Raw genomic sequence first — 18,742 nt, forward strand, 5'->3', positions numbered from 1 at the left:
AATCTAAATCCTAGTTTCAACCTGGTCTCTCTCAGGTCTTTGTCAAGACTTAATAATAAATCATTTGAGTCTCCCTCTTCCCAGACACTAGACAGACATCGCTCTGACCAGTACTTCTGCTCTTTATTGGATGCTCTTGAAAATGAATGGTCTAATAAGATCTTATTTAGCCCTGACCAGTGCCCCTATATATACACCCCACACGAGAAACAATTGACTGATGTAGGATTAAACTAAAGTAAACAGTCTTTTCTTGAATGGTTATGTAGGCTTTGTATCAACTGGTTATGATTCCAGAGATGGAGGGGAAGGGAGAGTCATAATCATGACCTGGATCTCTAAAGGACTTAGATTTGTTGTCATTCATCGAGTCCACTGTTGTCACTATCCCCTTATCCCACCATGCATTCCATAATATTGGTAATTTTTGAATCAGTATGACCTGTTACCCCAAATAAGGGTTGTGTAAATAGGCTATGATGTGATTCCAAGTTTGCATTTGCTTTGCACCATTGATATGAGTGAATTATCAGGTTTATTTTTTCCTTCATCTGTTAACTATTAGCATAAGGTATAGATATACTATTTTTATTAAGAGCACCATCTCAGCTCCTACCCATCTGTTTAGTAGTGCAAGAGGGGAGTAAATGTTTTGTATGAAAAATTTGATGTGCAACATAGTAAACACCTTACGTGGTAATCGCATAGTTTTAAAAACCTCACTCTGGCACATTCCATATGAAACTGCTCTTTTTATTGTCTGTTTGGAACGTTTCAGGGATTATTTTAAGGGGAAGTCATTGAGAATGTAATTAGGGGGCAACTTTCATTTGAATTATTTGTATCCTCTCCATAATGAAAATTGCATTGTGATGGGGACTTGTAACTGCAGATTTCGTAACTTTTAGAATGTTCTCCAGGAGTCAGACTGCATCTGGAAGTTCTCACTGCACTTCTGCCGTGTGCCGTTGGGTGACACTATGAAGCTTCTTGTTGTCCTGGCTCTGTACTAGAAGTGACTGAGCACAGGCGCATATAAGTGCCACTCTGCGCATCAACTCCAGTTCCTTTCTTTCCCAGTCTTTGAACACAGAACCAAAGCTCTGCCCAATCTTCATTGGTTGACTCTTTTCTCCAAATTGAATTATAATGTGCAAATGAATGATGTCAACACTAAAGACTACAGAGTTCCAACCACGCTGTGACTATGGAAAGCAGATGCCGGTAATTGTCTGCACAAGGTGTGCCTTTGGTGTTTTCATGAAAAATTTGCACCCATGCACCCGAAAGTGATCTGGGACTATGAAGCTAATCTGCATGGCACTGAACATTGGAATAAGTCACATTCCTCACATAATTCCTGCTTTAAGGTGAGAGTGCAGATCTTTTCTAACTATCGAGGCTACTCATGTGATAGGTCTTTGTGGTTGAAGTTGTCCGGTAAGTCCAAGTTGAAGAAGAAACATAAGAAGTTGAAGCAGCACTTGAACCTACCCCACCACTATCTAAAGAGAAGTCACATGGTCCTCAAAGTACTAGTCAGTCTCACATCTGATGAAGGAGACGATTCTGCAACTTGTCCTGGTGCGCCCTGAATGACCCTGGCCATCAACATCATCAAAGCAGGTAATGGTCCTTAAGGAGACTGTGCTGCATATTTCTGACATGCTGCCGGCTCCCTCTGGTTTGTCTTCAGACCCCACGGATATGCAGGAGCATCAAGTCTGGTTGTTGTCTGCCTTCTGTGCCCTCTTAGCTCATCAAACACTCCCCTGTGCCAACTTCCACTACTGCTCTAAGACTTGTGTTGGTTCCCCTTTAGTTACCTCTGGTACTAACTTTGCTGATGCTGGAGGGTTATCTGGTGCGGTGTAAGGAAATGCCTCCTTGGCATGGTTGCCCCCTGACTTTTTGCCTTTGCTGATGCTATGTTTACAATTGAAAGTGTGCTGAGGCCTGCTAACCAGGCCCCAGCACCAGTGTTCTTTCCCTAACCTGTACTTTTGTATCCACAATTGGCAGACCCTGGCATCCAGATAAGTCCCTTGTAACTGGTACTTCTAGTACCAAGGGCCCTGATGCCAAGGAAGGTCTCTAAGGGCTGCAGCATGTCTTATGCCACCCTGGAGATCTCTCACTCAGCACAGACACACTGCTTGCCAGCTTGTGTGTGCTAGTGAGGACAAAACGAGTAAGTCGACATGGCACTCCCCTCAGGGTGCCATGCCAGCCTCTCACTGCCTATGCAGTATAGGTAAGACACCCCTCTAGCAGGCCTTACAGCCCTAAGGCAGGGTGCACTATACCATAGGTGAGGGTACCAGTGCATGAGCATGGTACCCCTACAGTGTCTAAACAAAACCTTAGACATTGTAAGTGCAGGGTAGCCATAAGAGTATATGGTCTGGGAGTCTGTCAAACACGAACTCCACAGCACCATAATGGCTACACTGAAAACTGGGAAGTTTGGTATCAAACTTCTCAGCACAATAAATGCACACTGATGCCAGTGTACATTTTATTGTAAAATACACCACAGAGGGCACCTTAGAGGTGCCCCCTGAAACTTAACCGACTGTCTGTGTAGGCTGACTAGTTCCAGCAGCCTGCCACACCAGAGACATGTTGCTGGCCCCATGGGGAGAGTGCCTTTGTCACTCTGAGGCCAGTAACAAAGCCTGCACTGGGTGGAGATGCGAACACCTCCCCCAGGCAGGAGCTGTAACACCTGGCGGTGAGCCTCAAAGGCTCACCCGTTTGTCACAGCCCAGCAGGGCACTCCAGCTTAGTGGAGTTGCCCGCCCCCTCCGGCCACGGCCCCCACTTTTGGCGGCAAGGCTGGAGGGAACAAAGAAAGCAACAAGGAGGAGTCACTGGCCAGTCAGGACAGCCCCTAAGGTGTCCTGAGCTGAGGTGACTCTGACTTTTAGAAATCCTCCATCTTGCAGATGGAGGATTCCCCCAATAGGGTTAGGATTGTGACCCCCTCCCCTTGGGAGGAGGCACAAAGAGGGTGTACCCACCCTCAGGGCTAGTAGCCATTGGCTACTAACCCCCCAGACCTAAACACGCCCTTAAATTTAGTATTTAAGGGCTACCCTGAACCCTAGAAAATTAGATTCCTGCAACTACAAGAAGAAGGACTGCCTAGCTGAAAACCCCTGCAGAGGAAGACCAGAAGACGACAACTGCCTTGGCTCCAGAAACTCACCGGCCTGTCTCCTGCCTTCCAAAGATCCTGCTCCAGCGACGCCTTCCAAAGGGACCAGCGACCTCGACATCCTCTGAGGACTGCCCCTGCTTCGAAAAGACAAGAAACTCCCGAGGACAGCGGACCTGCTCCAAGAAAGGCTGCAACTTTGTTTCCAGCAGCTTTGAAAGAACCCTGCAAGCTCCCCGCAAGAAGCGTGAGACTTGCAACACTGCACCCGGCGACCCCGACTCGGCTGGTGGAGATCCAACACCTCAGGAGGGACCCCAGGACTACTCTGATACTGTGAGTACCAAAACCTGTCCCCCCTGAGCCCCCACAGCGCCGCCTGCAGAGGGAATCCCGAGGCTTCCCCTGACCGCGACTCTTTGAATCCTAAGTCCCGACGCCTGGGAGAGACCCTGCACCCGCAGCCCCCAGGACCTGAAGGACCGGACTTTCACTGGAGAAGTGACCCCCAGGAGTCCCTCTCCCTTGCCCAAGTGGAGGTTTCCCCGAGGAACCCCCCCCTTGCCTGCCTGCAGCGCTGAAGAGATCCCGAGATCTCTCATAGACTAACATTTCGAACCCGACGCTTGTTTCTACACTGCACCCGGCCGCCCCCCGCGCTGCTGAGGGTGAAATTTCTGTGTGGGCTTGTGTCCCCCCCGGTGCCCTACAAAACCCCCCTGGTCTGCCCTCCGAAGACGCGGGTACTTACCTGCAAGCAGACCGGAACCGGGGCACCCCCTTCTCTCCATTCTAGCCTATGTGTTTTGGGCACCACTTTGAACTCTGCACCTGACCGGCCCTGAGCTGCTGGTGTGGTAACTTTGGGGTTGTTCTGAACCCCCAACGGTGGGCTACCTTGGACCAAGAACTGAACCCTGTAAGTGTCTTACTTACCTGGTAAAACTAACAAAAACTTACCTCCCCCAGGAACTGTGAAAATTGCACTGTGTCCACTTTTGAAATAGCTATTTGTGAATAACTTGAAAAGTATACATGCAATTGAAATGATTCAAAGTTCCTAATGTACTTACCTGCAATACCTTTCAAACAAGATATTACATGTTAAATTTGAACCTGTGGTTCTTAAAATAAACTAAGAAAAGATATTTTTCTATAACAAAACCTATTGACTGGATTTGTCTCTGAGTGTGTGTACCTCATTTATTGTCTATGTGTATGTACAACAAATGCTTAACACTACTCCTTGGATAAGCCTACTGCTCGACCACACTACCACAAAATAGAGCATTAGTATTATCTATTTTTACCACTATTTTACCTCTAAGGGGAACCCTTGGACTCTGTGCATGCTATTCCTTACTTTGAAATAGCACATACAGAGCCAACTTCCTACATGCGGACTCCAATGTTTAACTCTGAACCAGATCTGTTCCAATCTCCGACTCCACTCCAGCCCACCCGGTCCCCACATAGTCTGGTTTAGATAATACTCTTCCACTACTGCAGAACTGTCCTCATTGGCTCCATCGTCTTTTTGGTTCTGATTTTGACCAAAGTTTACCAGACAATGACCCAGCTGATTTTCTCCCACGTGATGATAGCTGTTTGTAGGAAGTTGGCTCTGTATGTGCTATTTCAAAGTAAGGAATAGCATGCACAGAGTCCAAGGGTTCCCCTTAGAGGTAAAATAGTGGTAAAAATAGATAATACTAATGCTCTATTTTGTGGTAGTGTGGTCGAGCAGTAGGCTTATCCAAGGAGTAGTGTTAAGCATTTGTTGTACATACACATAGACAATAAATGAGGTACACACACTCAGAGACAAATCCAGCCAATAGGTTTTGTTATAGAAAAATATCTTTTCTTAGTTTATTTTAAGAACCACAGGTTCAAATTTAACATGTAATATCTTGTTTGAAAGGTATTGCAGGTAAGTACATTAGGAACTTTGAATCATTTCAATTGCATGTATACTTTTCAAGTTATTCACAAATAGCTATTTCAAAAGTGGACACTTAGTGCAATTTTCACAGTTCCTGGGGGAGGTAAGTTTTTGTTAGGTTTACCAGGTAAGTAAGACACTTACAGGGTTCAGTTCTTGGTCCAAGGTAGCCCACCGTTGGGGGTTCAGAGCAACCCCAAAGTCACCACACCAGCAGCTCAGGGCCGGTCAGGTGCAGAGTTCAAAGTGGTGCCCAAAACGCATAGGCTAGAATGGAGAGAAGGGGGTGCCCCGGTTCCGGTCTGCTTGCAGGTAAGTACCCGCGTCTTCGGAGGGCAGACCAGGGGGGTTTTGTAGGGCACCGGGGGGGACACAAGCCCACACAGAAATTTCACCCTCAGCGGCGCGGGGGGCGGCCGGGTGCAGTGTAGAAACAAGCGTCGGGTTCGCAATGTTAGTCTATGAGAGATCTCGGGATCTCTTCAGCGCTGCAGGCAGGCAAGGGGGGGGTTCCTCGGGGAAACCTCCACTTGGGCAAGGGAGAGGGACTCCTGGGGGTCACTTCTCCAGTGAAAGTCCGGTCCTTCAGGTCCTGGGGGCTGCGGGTGCAGGGTCTCTCCCAGGCGTCGGGACTTTAGGTTCAAAGAGTCGCGGTCAGGGGAAGCCTCGGGATTCCCTCTGCAGGCGGCGCTGTGGGGGCTCAGGGGGGACAGGTTTTGGTACTCACAGTATCAGAGTAGTCCTGGGGTCCCTCCTGAGGTGTCGGATCTCCACCAGCCGAGTCGGGGTCGCCGGGTGCAGTGTTGCAAGTCTCACGCTTCTTGCGGGGAGCTTGCAGGGTTCTTTAAAGCTGCTGGAAACAAAGTTGCAGCTTTTCTTGGAGCAGGTCCGCTGTCCTCGGGAGTTTCTTGTCTTTTCGAAGCAGGGGCAGTCCTCAGAGGATGTCGAGGTCGCTGGTCCCTTTGGAAGGCGTCGCTGGAGCAGGATCTTTGGAAGGCAGGAGACAGGCCGGTGAGTTTCTGGAGCCAAGGCAGTTGTCGTCTTCTGGTCTTCCGCTGCAGGGGTTTTCAGCTAGGCAGTCCTTCTTCTTGTAGTTGCAGGAATCTAATTTTCTAGGGTTCAGGGTAGCCCTTAAATACCAAATTTAAGGGCGTGTTTAGGTCTGGGGGGTTAGTAGCCAATGGCCACTAGCCCTGAGGGTGGGTACACCCTCTTTGTGCCTCCTCCCAAGGGGAGGGGGTCACAATCCTAACCCTATTGGGGGAATCCTCCATCTGCAAGATGGAGGATTTCTAAAAGTTAGAGTCACCTCAGCTCAGGACACCTTAGGGGCTGTCCTGACTGGCCAGTGACTCCTCCTTGTTATTCTCATTATTTTCTCCGGCCTTGCCGCCAAAAGTGGGGCCTGGCCGGAGGGGGCGGGCAACTCCACTAGCTGGAGTGTCCTGCTGGGTTGGCACAAAGGAGGTGAGCCTTTGAGGCTCACCGCCAGGTGTGACAATTCCTGCCTGGGAGAGGTGTTAGCATCTCCACCCAGTGCAGGCTTTGTTACTGGCCTCAGAGTGACAAAGGCACTCTCCCCATGGGGCCAGCAACATGTCTCGGTTTGTGGCAGGCTGCTAGAACTAGTCAGCCTACACAGATAGTCGGTTAAGTTTCAGGGGGCACCTCTAAGGTGCCCTCTGTGGTGTATTTTACAATAAAATGTACACTGGCATCAGTGTGCATTTATTGTGCTGAGAAGTTTGATACCAAACTTCCCAGTTTTCAGTGTAGCCATTATGGTGCTGTGGAGTTCGTGTTTGACAGACTCCCAGACCATATACTCTTATGGCTACCCTGCACTTACAATGTCTAAGGTTTTGTTTAGACACTGTAGGGGTACCATGCTCATGCACTGGTACCCTCACCTATGGTATAGTGCACCCTGCCTTAGGGCTGTAAGGCCTGCTAGAGGGGTGTCTTACCTATATTGCATAGGCAGTGAGAGGCTGGCATGGCACCCTGAGGGGAGTGCCATGTCGACTTACTCGTTTTGTCCTCACTAGCACACACAAGCTGGTAAGCAGTGTGTCTGTGCTGAGTGAGAGGTCTCCAGGGTGGCATAAGACATGCTGCAGCCCTTAGAGACCTTCCTTGGCATCAGGGCCCTTGGTACTAGAAGTACCAGTTACAAGGGACTTATCTGGATGCCAGGGTCTGCCAATTGTGGATACAAAAGTACAGGTTAGGGAAAGAACACTGGTGCTGGGGCCTGGTTAGCAGGCCTCAGCACACTTTCAATTGTAAACATAGCATCAGCAAAGGCAAAAAGTCAGGGGGCAACCATGCCAAGGAGGCATTTCCTTACACAACCCCCCCCCAAACGAAAGAGGATGAGACTAACCTTTCCCAAGAGAGTCTTCATTTTCTAAGTGGAAGAACCTGGAAAGGCCATCTGCATTGGCATGGGCAGTCCCAGGTCTGTGTTCCACTATAAAGTCCATTCCCTGTAGGGAGATGGACCACCTCAACAGTTTAGGATTTTCACCTTTCATTTGCATCAGCCATTTGAGAGGTCTGTGGTCAGTTTGAACTAGGAAGTGAGTCCCAAAGAGGTATGGTCTCAGCTTCTTCAGGGACCAGACCACAGCAAAGGCCTCCCTCTCAATGGCACTCCAACGCTGCTCCCTGGGGAGTAACCTCCTGCTAATGAAAGCAACAGGCTGGTCAAGGCCATCATCATTTGTTTGGGACAAAACTGCCCCTATCCCATGTTCAGAGGCATCAGTCTGCACAATGAACTGCTTAGAATAATCTGGAGCTTTGAGAACTGGTGCTGAGCACATTGCCTGTTTCAGGGTGTCAAAGGCCTGTTGGCAGTCCACAGTCCAGTTCACTTTCTTGGGCATTTTCTTGGAGGTGAGCTCAGTGAGGGCTGTCACAATGGATCCATATCCCTTCACAAACCTCCGGTAGTACCCAGTCAAGCCAAGGAATGCCCTGACTTGAGTCTGGGTTTTTGGAGCTACCCAGTCCAGAATAGTCTGGATCTTGGGTTGGAGTGGCTGAACTTGGCCTCCACCTACAAGGTGTCCCAAGTAAACCACAGTTCCCTGCCCTATCTGGCATTTGGATGCCTTGATAGAGAGGCCTGCAGATTGCAGAGCCTTCAAAACCTTCCTCAGGTGGACCAGGTGATCCTGCCAGGTGGAGCTAAAGACAGCAATATCATCAAGATAAGCTGTGCTAAAGGACTCCAAGCCAGCAAGGACTTGATTCACCAACCTTTGGAAGGTGGCAGGGGCATTCTTTAAACCAAAGGGCATAACAGTAAACTGATAATGCCCATCAGGTGTGGAGAATGCTGTCTTTTCTTTTGCTCCAGGTGCCATTTTTATTTGCCAGTACCCTGCTGTTAAGTCAAAGGTACTTAGAAATTTGGCAGCACCTAATTTATCAATGAGCTCATCAGCTCTTGGAATTGGATGAGCATCTGTCTTGGTGACAGAATTGAGCCCTCTGTAGTCCACACAAAACCTCATCTCTTTCTTTCCATCTGTGGTGTGAGGTTTGGGGACTAAGACCACTGGGCTAGCCCAGGGGCTGTCAGAGCGCTCAATGACTCCCAATTCCAGCATCTTGTGGACTTCCACCTTGATGCTTTCCTTAACATGGTCAGACTGTCTAAAGATTTTGTTCTTGACAGGCATGCTGTCTCCTGTGTCCACATCATGGGTACACAGGTGTGTCTGACCAGGGGTTAAGGAGAAGAGTTCAGGAAACTGTTGTAGGACTCTCCTACAATCAGCTTGCTGTTGGCCAGAGAGGGTGTCTGAGTAGATCACTCCATCTACTGTACCATCTTTTGGGTCTGATGACAGAAGATCAGGGAGAGGTTCACTCTCTGCCTCCTGATCCTCATCTGTTACCATCAACAGATTGACATCAGCCCTGTCGTGGAAGAGCTTAAGGCGGTTTACATGGATCACCCTTTTGGGGCTCCTGCTTGTGCCCAGGTCCACCAAGTAGGTGACCTGACTCTTCCTCTCTAGTACTGGGTAAGGGCCACTCCATTTGTCCTGGAGTGCCCTGGGAGCCACAGGCTCCAGAACCCAGACTTTCTGCCCTGGTTGGAACTCAACCAGTGCAGCCTTTTGGTCATACCAAAACTTCTGGAGCTGTTGGCTGGCCTCAAGGTTTTTGGTTGCCTTTTCCATGTACTCTGCCATTCTAGAGCGAAGGCCAAGTACATAGTCCACTATGTCCTGTTTAGGCTCATGGAGAGGTCTCTCCCAGCCTTCTTTAACAAGGGCAAGTGGTCCCCTTACAGGATGACCAAACAGAAGTTCAAAGGGTGAGAACCCTACTCCCTTCTGTGGTACCTCCCTGTAAGCGAAAAGCAGACATGGCAGGAGGACATCCCATCTCCTTTTGAGTTTTTCTGGGAGCCCCATGATCATGCCCTTTAATGTCTTGTTGAATCTCTCAACTAAGCCATTAGTTTGTGGATGGTATGGTGTAGTGAATTTATAAGTCACTCCACACTCATTCCACATGTGCTTTAGGTATGCTGACATGAAGTTGGTACCTCTGTCAGATACCACCTCCTTAGGGAAACCCACTCTGGTAAAGATACCAATGAGGGCCTTGGCTACTGCAGGGGCAGTAGTCGACCTAAGGGGAATAGCTTCAGGATACCTGGTAGCATGATCCACTACTACCAGGATATACATATTTCCTGAGGCTGTGGGAGGTTCCAGTGGACCAACTATGTCCACACCCACTCTTTCAAAGGGCACCCCCACCACTGGAAGTGGAATGAGGGGGGCCTTTGGATGCCCACCTGTCTTACCACTGGCTTGACAGGTGGGGCAGGAGAGGCAAAACTCCTTAACCATGTTGGACATATTGGGCCAGTAGAAGTGGTTGACTAACCTCTCCCACGTCTTGGTTTGTCCCAAATGTCCAGCAAGGGGAATGTCATGGGCCAATGTTAGGATGAACTCTCTGAACAGCTGAGGCACTACCACTCTCCTAGTGGCACCAGGTTTGGGGTCTCTGGCCTCAGTGTACAGGAGCCCATCTTCCCAATAGACCCTATGTGTTCCATTTTTCTTGCCTTTGGACTCTTCAGCAGCTTGCTGCCTAAGGCCTTCAAGAGAGGGACAGGTTTCTTGTCCCTTACACAGCTCCTCCCTTGAGGGTCCCCCTGGGCCTAAGAGTTCAACCTGATAAGGTTCAAGCTCCAAAGGCTCAGTTCCCTCAGAGGGCAGAACTTCTTCCTGAGAAGAGAGGTTCTCTTTTTCTGACTGTGTTGCAGTTGGTTTCCCAACTGACTTTCCTTTTCTCTTGGTAGGCTGGGCCATTTTTCCAGACTCCAGCTCTACTTGTTCACCCTGTGCCTTGCATTGTGCTCTTGTTTTCACACACACCAGTTCAGGGATACCCAGCATTGCTGCATGGGTTTTTAGTTCTACCTCAGCCCATGCTGAGGACTCCAGGTCATTTCCAAGCAGACAGTCCACTGGGATATTTGAGGAGACCACCACCTGTTTCAGGCCATTGACCCCTCCCCATTCTAAAGTAACCATTGCCATGGGATGTACTTTTCTCTGATTGTCAGCGTTGGTGACTGTGTAAGTTTTTCCAGTCAGGTATTGGCCAGGGGAAACCAGTTTCTCTGTCACCATGGTGACACTGGCACCTGTATCCCTCAGGCCCTCTATTCTAGTCCCATTAATTAAGAGTTGCTGTCTGTATTTTTGCATGTTAGGCGGCCAGACAGCTAGTGTGGCTAAATCCACCCCACCCTCAGAAACTAGAGTAGCTTCAGTGTGGACCCTGATTTGCTCTGGGCACACTGTTGATCCCACTTGGAGACTAGCCATACCAGTGTTACCTGGATGGGAGTTTGGAGTGGAACCTTTCTTGGGACAGGCCTTGTCTCCAGTTTGGTGTCCATGCTGTTTACAGCTATGACACCAGGCCTTTTTGGGATCAAAGTTTTTACCCTTGTACCCATTGTTTTGTGAAGAGGCTCTGGGCCCACCCTCCTGTGCAGGTTTTTGGGGGCCTGTAGAAGACTCTTTACTATTTTTAGTTTTGGTTGTCTCATCACCCTTCTGCTGGGGAGTCTTTGTGACCCCTTTCTTTTGGTCACCCCCTGTTGAAGTCTTGGACACCCTTGTCTTGACCCAATGGTCCGCCTTCTTTCCCAATTCTTGGGGAGAAATTGGTCCTAGGTCTACCAGATGCTGATGCAGTTTATCATTGAAACAATTACTTAACAGGTGTTCTTTCACAAATAAATTGTACAGCCCATCATAATTACTTACACCACTGCCTTGAATCCAACCATCTAGTGTTTTCACTGAGTAGTCAACAAAGTCAACCCAGGTCTGGCTCGAGGATTTTTGAGCCCCCCTGAACCTAATCCTGTACTCCTCAGTGGAGAATCCAAAGCCCTCAATCAGGGTACCCTTCATGAGGTCATAAGATTCTGCATCTTGTCCAGAGAGTGTGAGGAGTCTATCCCTACACTTTCCTGTGAACATTTCCCAAAGGAGAGCACCCCAGTGAGATCTGTTCACTTTTCTGGTTACACAAGCCCTCTCAAAAGCTGTGAACCATTTGGTGATGTCATCACCATCTTCATATTTAGTTACAATCCCTTTGGGGATTTTCAACATGTCAGGAGAATCTCTGACCCTATTTATGTTGCTGCCACCATTGATGGGTCCTAGGCCCATCTCTTGTCTTTCCCTCTCTATGGCTAGGATCTGTCTTTCCAAAGCCAATCTTTTGGCCATCCTGGCTAACTGGATGTCCTCTTCACTGGGGCTATCCTCAGTGATTTCAGAGTTGTTGGTCCCTCCTGTGAGGGAACCAGCATCTCTGACTATTATTTGTGGAGTCAGGGCTTGAGAAGCCCTGCTCTCCCTAAGTAGGACTGGAGGGGGGGAATTTCCCTCCAAGTCACTATCTTCATCCTCTGAGTTGCCATCCTCAGAGGGGTTGGCCTTTTCAAACTCTGCCAAAAGCTCCTGGAGCTGTACTTTGGTAGGTTTGGGGCCCATTGCTATTTTCTTTAGTTTACAGAGTGACCTTAGCTCTCTCATCTGTAGATGGAGGTAAGGTGTGGTGTCGAGTTCCACCACATTCACATCTGTGCTAGACATTATGCTTCTAAAAGTTGGAATACTTTTTAAGAAACTAAAACTGGTTCTAGAATCTAATTCAAACTTTTAACAACTTTTTAAACTCCAAAAGACAATGCTAAACAGGGACTTAACACACAAGGCCCTAGCAGGACTTTTAAGAATTTAGAAAACTTTTCAAATTGCAAAAATGAATTTCTAATGACAATTTTGGAATTTGTCGTGTGATCAGGTATTGGCTGAGTAGTCCAGCAAATGCAAAGTCTTGTACCCCACCGCTGATCCACCAATGTAGGAAGTTGGCTCTGTATGTGCTATTTCAAAGTAAGGAATAGCATGCACAGAGTCCAAGGGTTCCCCTTAGAGGTAAAATAGTGGTAAAAATAGATAATACTAATGCTCTATTTTGTGGTAGTGTGGTCGAGCAGTAGGCTTATCCAAGGAGTAGTGTTAAGCATTTGTTGTACATACACATAGACAATAAATGAGGTACACACACTCAGAGACAAATCCAGCCAATAGGTTTTGTTATAGAAAAATATCTTTTCTTAGTTTATTTTAAGAACCACAGGTTCAAATTTAACATGTAATATCTTGTTTGAAAGGTATTGCAGGTAAGTACATTAGGAACTTTGAATCATTTCAATTGCATGTATACTTTTCAAGTTATTCACAAATAGCTATTTCAAAAGTGGACACTTAGTGCAATTTTCACAGTTCCTGGGGGAGGTAAGTTTTTGTTAGGTTTACCAGGTAAGTAAGACACTTACAGGGTTCAGTTCTTGGTCCAAGGTAGCCCACCGTTGGGGGTTCAGAGCAACCCCAAAGTCACCACACCAGCAGCTCAGGGCCGGTCAGGTGCAGAGTTCAAAGTGGTGCCCAAAACGCATAGGCTAGAATGGAGAGAAGGGGGTGCCCCGGTTCCGGTCTGCTTGCAGGTAAGTACCCGCGTCTTCGGAGGGCAGACCAGGGGGGTTTTGTAGGGCACCGGGGGGGACACAAGCCCACACAGAAATTTCACCCTCAGCGGCGCGGGGGCGGCCGGGTGCAGTGTAGAAACAAGCGTCGGGTTCGCAATGTTAGTCTATGAGAGATCTCGGGATCTCTTCAGCGCTGCAGGCAGGCAAGGGGGGGGTTCCTCGGGGAAACCTCCACTTGGGCAAGGGAGAGGGACTCCTGGGGGTCACTTCTCCAGTGAAAGTCCGGTCCTTCAGGTCCTGGGGGCTGCGGGTGCAGGGTCTCTCCCAGGCGTCGGGACTTTAGGTTCAAAGAGTCGCGGTCAGGGGAAGCCTCGGGATTCCCTCTGCAGGCGGCGCTGTGGGGGCTCAGGGGGGACAGGTTTTGGTACTCACAGTATCAGAGTAGTCCTGGGGTCCCTCCTGAGGTGTCGGATCTCCACCAGCCGAGTCGGGGTCGCCGGGTGCAGTGTTGCAAGTCTCACGCTTCTTGCGGGGAGCTTGCAGGGTTCTTTAAAGCTGCTGGAAACAAAGTTGCAGCTTTTCTTGGAGCAGGTCCGCTGTCCTCGGGAGTTTCTTGTCTTTTCGAAGCAGGGGCAGTCCTCAGAGGATGTCGAGGTCGCTGGTCCCTTTGGAAGGCGTCGCTGGAGCAGGATCTTTGGAAGGCAGGAGACAGGCCGGTGAGTTTCTGGAGCCAAGGCAGTTGTCGTCTTCTGGTCTTCCGCTGCAGGGGTTTTCAGCTAGGCAGTCCTTCTTCTTGTAGTTGCAGGAATCTAATTTTCTAGGGTTCAGGGTAGCCCTTAAATACTAAATTTAAGGGCGTGTTTAGGTCTGGGGGGTTAGTAGCCAATGGCCACTAGCCCTGAGGGTGGGTACACCCTCTTTGTGCCTCCTCCCAAGGGGAGGGGGTCACAATCCTAACCCTATTGGGGGAATCCTCCATCTGCAAGATGGAGGATTTCTAAAAGTTAGAGTCACCTCAGCTCAGGACACCTAAGGGGCTGTCCTGACTGGCCAGTGACTCCTCCTTGTTATTCTCATTATTTTCTCCGGCCTTGCCGCCAAAAGTGGGGCCTGGCCGGAGGGGGCGGGCAACTCCACTAGCTGGAGTGTCCTGCTGGGTTGGCACAAAGGAGGTGAGCCTTTGAGGCTCACCGCCAGGTGTGACAATTCCTGCCTGGGAGAGGTGTTAGCATCTCCACCCAGTGCAGGCTTTGTTACTGGCCTCAGAGTGACAAAGGCACTCTCCCCATGGGGCCAGCAACATGTCTCGGTTTGTGGCAGGCTGCTAGAACTAGTCAGCCTACACAGATAGTCGGTTAAGTTTCAGGGGGCACCTCTAAGGTGCCCTCTGTGGTGTATTTTACAATAAAATGTACACTGGCATCAGTGTGCATTTATTGTGCTGAGAAGTTTGATACCAAACTTCCCAGTTTTCAGTGTAGCCATTATGGTGCTGTGGAGTTCGTGTTTGACAGACTCCCAGACCATATACTCTTATGGCTACCCTGCACTTACAATGTCTAAGGTTTTGTTTAGACACTGTAGGGGTACCATGCTCATGCACTGGTACCCTCACCTATGGTATAGTGCACCCTGCCTTAGGGCTGTAAGGCCTGCTAGAGGGGTGTCTTACCTATATTGCATAGGCAGTGAGAGGCTGGCATGGCACCCTGAGGGGAGTGCCATGTCGACTTACTCGTTTTGTCCTCACTAGCACACACAAGCTGGTAAGCAGTGTGTCTGTGCTGAGTGAGAGGTCTCCAGGGTGGCATAAGACATGCTGCAGCCCTTAGAGACCTTCCTTGGCATCAGGGCCCTTGGTACTAGAAGTACCAGTTACAAGGGACTTATCTGGATGCCAGGGTCTGCCAATTGTGGATACAAAAGTACAGGTTAGGGAAAGAACACTGGTGCTGGGGCCTGGTTAGCAGGCCTCAGCACACTTTCAATTGTAAACATAGCATCAGCAAAGGCAAAAAGTCAGGGGGCAACCATGCCAAGGAGGCATTTCCTTACACTGTTTATACACACACTTTTTTTAAATAAACGTATTTTATGGGGTATTTAAAGCATAAGTACAACAACCAGAGAAAGTACAGTAACATTACATCACACCACCCATGGCGAAGTTCTCCAGTAGTTTACATGGAACCCTGATGGGGGTTGCGCCCCCAGACAGAATCGGTAGACCATAGTACTCTCCCTCCCCCCCACCCCCAATTTGCCCCATATCTGTGTGCATTTGCGGTGACAGCCCCTAGTGTAGTGATATAAATTAGTTCTTCCTGCTTGGCACACCAGTCCATGCCAACCCTGCATTCTGCAGGATTTGGAAGATGTTGGCATTTCCACTTACGCATGCAATGACCCTTGCGTGGATGTGATACGCTGGCTTTTATGAAGATGTGCAGGCACCCTTAAGGACATGCCTTTTGATAGGTCCAACCTTTTTGCCTACACGGCTGATTCCGCCCTCGGATGCTTTAAGGTAAGTAGAGTCAAATTGTGTTCCTTCGGGCTTTCCACCCCTTCCACTGTTTATTTTTGATGTGGACCTCGCTTAGCCTCCCCCTCCCCCACAACCGTTGGCCAGGGATGCTGATCAAGCAGACATCATGCAGATCACCAGGTATACCATTCTTTTCAGCCCCCCTTTCCTGCAACATTAGTCTCCAGGCCACTTTGGTTTGCTTCTTGTGGTGCATGACCACCCTGTGGGAGGCAGAAATGAACATTCTTCAAGAGAGAAAATCTTATCTTACAGATTCGTCCTCAAGATCGTCCAACAGGGACATGTCCTTCTATTAATTTTTGCCTTCATCAGGTTATACCCACATCAGAGCGGCTCCGCTCCATCACTCCGTGGCAGAACAAGGTCAGACTGGAGCCACACCACCTCACCTAATGGCTTGTGGAAGCAGTGTTCTAAAATACTGTCTAATCCAGTCTGGCACCCGAGGAATATTCTAAAGGTGAGTAATCTGTGGTTAGATAGAGTAGCCACCAGAAAGGGAGTTACCAGATGTAAGTAGCTTGGTCATCACTTGCCTATAAAAAAGGCCCTTGAACGCATCAGTTATTGAGTCAATTCAGTTTGCCATTGCCATACCATTTACCATAGGTTTTTGCAGTTCACACTGCTCCGTAGTTTCAACAGCCACCTCATCAATTGTCACTTATTTTAACTTCTGTAAATGCACCTAACATCTCTTTCACCAAGTCTGATGGTGCACAATTGACAACTTTGTTTTGAATTTGGATCATTGTCTTGTCATTGTCACGGTGTCTTGCTCTAACTGTCTTGTTCCTTGTCTCACCCCAAAAGTACATCCTCCATACATAGTCAACTCTGTCTTTCCAGTCCTAAAAATCCTTGCTTTACACATTTACTTACATGTCCTGTTATTCTAGTTAATGCCACTGCATCCTCCCTTCGACACTGGATACTATAACCACCCTGCTTTCATAATTGCCCTCAAACGCCACCTCCTTTTTGGGGAAGAAACTTTGCAATAACAAAGCTAGTCATTCTTGACTCACTCTTGGTACCACCTCAATCTTAAACTCCTTAACTGCTTGCTGGAGTAATGTTTTCTATAATGCATTGCATCATAACACATTCTGAACCAAATCATTCTCTCCAATAAGCAACTGTATTCTGTTTTTGAAAACAGATAATTAATGGCCTTTCATCTTTACTTGTACCATAAATCCTTGCAAGATTTAAAATAATTTTTCTCATCTGATTTCTAACAGTGTATGGAAAGCCTGTCATCCAGGGTTCAGGAGCACAGAATCAACAACAAACACTTTACAATCAGCAGATGAAGAACATTGGTGTGGATGGTAAGGCTGGGAGCCCAGAACCTGATTCAGACAGCCCTCCTACCCAAGAGAATTCAGAAACTGAAAGAATACCACGCCCACTCAGCCCAACCAAGCTTCTTCCTTTTCTCTCCAACCCTTATCGAAACCAGAGTGACGCAGACCTGGAGGCTTTAAGGAAGAAGCTGTCGAATGCCCCACGACCACTGAAGAAGCGTAGCTCTATCACAGAGCCAGAGGGTCCCAATGGCCCAAATATTCAGAAACTTTTATATCAGAGAACAACACTTGCTGCCATGGAGACTATTTCAGCCCCAAAACAATCCGAAATCCATGAACCCGCAACTGCATCAGATGACCAGAACACATCTATGTGGACAGAATCTGAGAGGGAAATGGCCACTGAAATAGAAGTGCCTCCTCCTGTGGCCGAAACTATTTATGTAAAGGAAGCAGAGACTCGAACACCTGAAGAGATTGAATTACCTTCTCCTGTTCTTGGTCCTGACTGCGTTCCTGAAGGCATATCAGAAGATGTTCCACCTCTTCCTCCTTCTCTTCCTCCTCCTCCTCCTCCTCCTGCTGCTGTGGAAGAGGAGAGCCAAGCACTGCCACAGACACTTGAAGTTTACGTTGAAGAGTATCCACCCTATCCACCACCGCCGTACCCGTCGTCTGGAGAGTCAGACAGTATTTCAGAAGATCCCTTCAGTATGCGTCCTCCTGAGATCACAGGACAGTTTTCCCTACCTCCTGTAAGTATTGCAATTATAGACAAGGATTTTGATTGGTAAAAGTTCAAAAATTCATGTTAATATATTGTTACTGTTGTTTCTGTGCTATTTCTTTTTCTTTTTTTTTTTGGTGTGACACTATGCATTAAAAATAGGTAATGTTCTTATAATTTGAACAAATAAGTCGACTAGGACCCAGCACAAAGTCTATTACTTTGTTACTGGAAGATAGTTTCACAATATACTTTCATTGCTACATCTAATGTGACAAGCACTCCTGGTAACTGTTGCTGTTCTTTTCAAACCTTAAATCACTTGATTATTGTGTGGCCGCCGACTGCGACACTGACCATTAGCCCTAGTAAATCAGAAACCGAGTATTCTTCAGGTAGTTGTATGGATTCCATTATTTGTTAGCTGCTGTTTCTATGCATATATGTGATGCAATTATATTTCACTTTGTGTGGTGATTGCATCCAATTAAGTAGATGTACTCTACATGAATGGCAATACTGGTGCCATCTGTGGAAAATAGAAGACATTCCACATTGGGGGTTGGGGAGGGTATGTACATTTGTGTTTCTTTGTGTTTGTCTGTGTGATCTTTGTGACAACCAGTTCAGAGGAGCACCACTTTCACATCACTAATAATAGAAAAGGTTACTTTTTCAGCATGAATTTTGTATGAGTTAGCATACTGTTGAGTGGCCAAGTGAAAAATTAAAGTGCTAGATCTTGATACAGAATGTGCTTCCATTCCTATCATATCATGTCAGGGGTGACAATTTTCCAGCAACTAATCCATAAAGTCCCTTTTAAGCCGTGTACCAGAGAGTGCTGTATGTCTTGTGGTTTGGTGCATGTTAGTCCTGTATTTCTTTATTAAATTAAAATTGGATAGAATATTTTAGTGATGTAATGTTCTTAGCTGTGCAAAACTTTGCTTGTCAAATCTAAACACCTCTTGCCTTGTCATTTCA

The 18,742-nt window shown here is 47.8% G+C and overlaps 1 protein-coding gene across 2 annotated transcripts in view; it reads left to right on the top strand.

Annotated features, from left to right (window-relative positions):
- The window catches only part of TP53BP2 (tumor protein p53 binding protein 2), a 317,637-nt gene that overhangs the window by 184,912 nt on the left and 113,983 nt on the right, over positions 1–18,742 (top strand). For both annotated transcript variants that reach the window (XM_069233831.1, XM_069233830.1), the window contains exon 13: positions 16,960–17,783. In XM_069233831.1, coding sequence (XP_069089932.1) covers positions 16,960–17,783 — 824 coding nt within the window. The remainder of the gene's footprint in view (positions 1–16,959; positions 17,784–18,742) is intronic.

Source organism: Pleurodeles waltl, chromosome 5, assembly GCF_031143425.1.
Source record: "Pleurodeles waltl isolate 20211129_DDA chromosome 5, aPleWal1.hap1.20221129, whole genome shotgun sequence".
NCBI lineage: Eukaryota > Metazoa > Chordata > Amphibia > Caudata > Salamandridae > Pleurodeles > Pleurodeles waltl.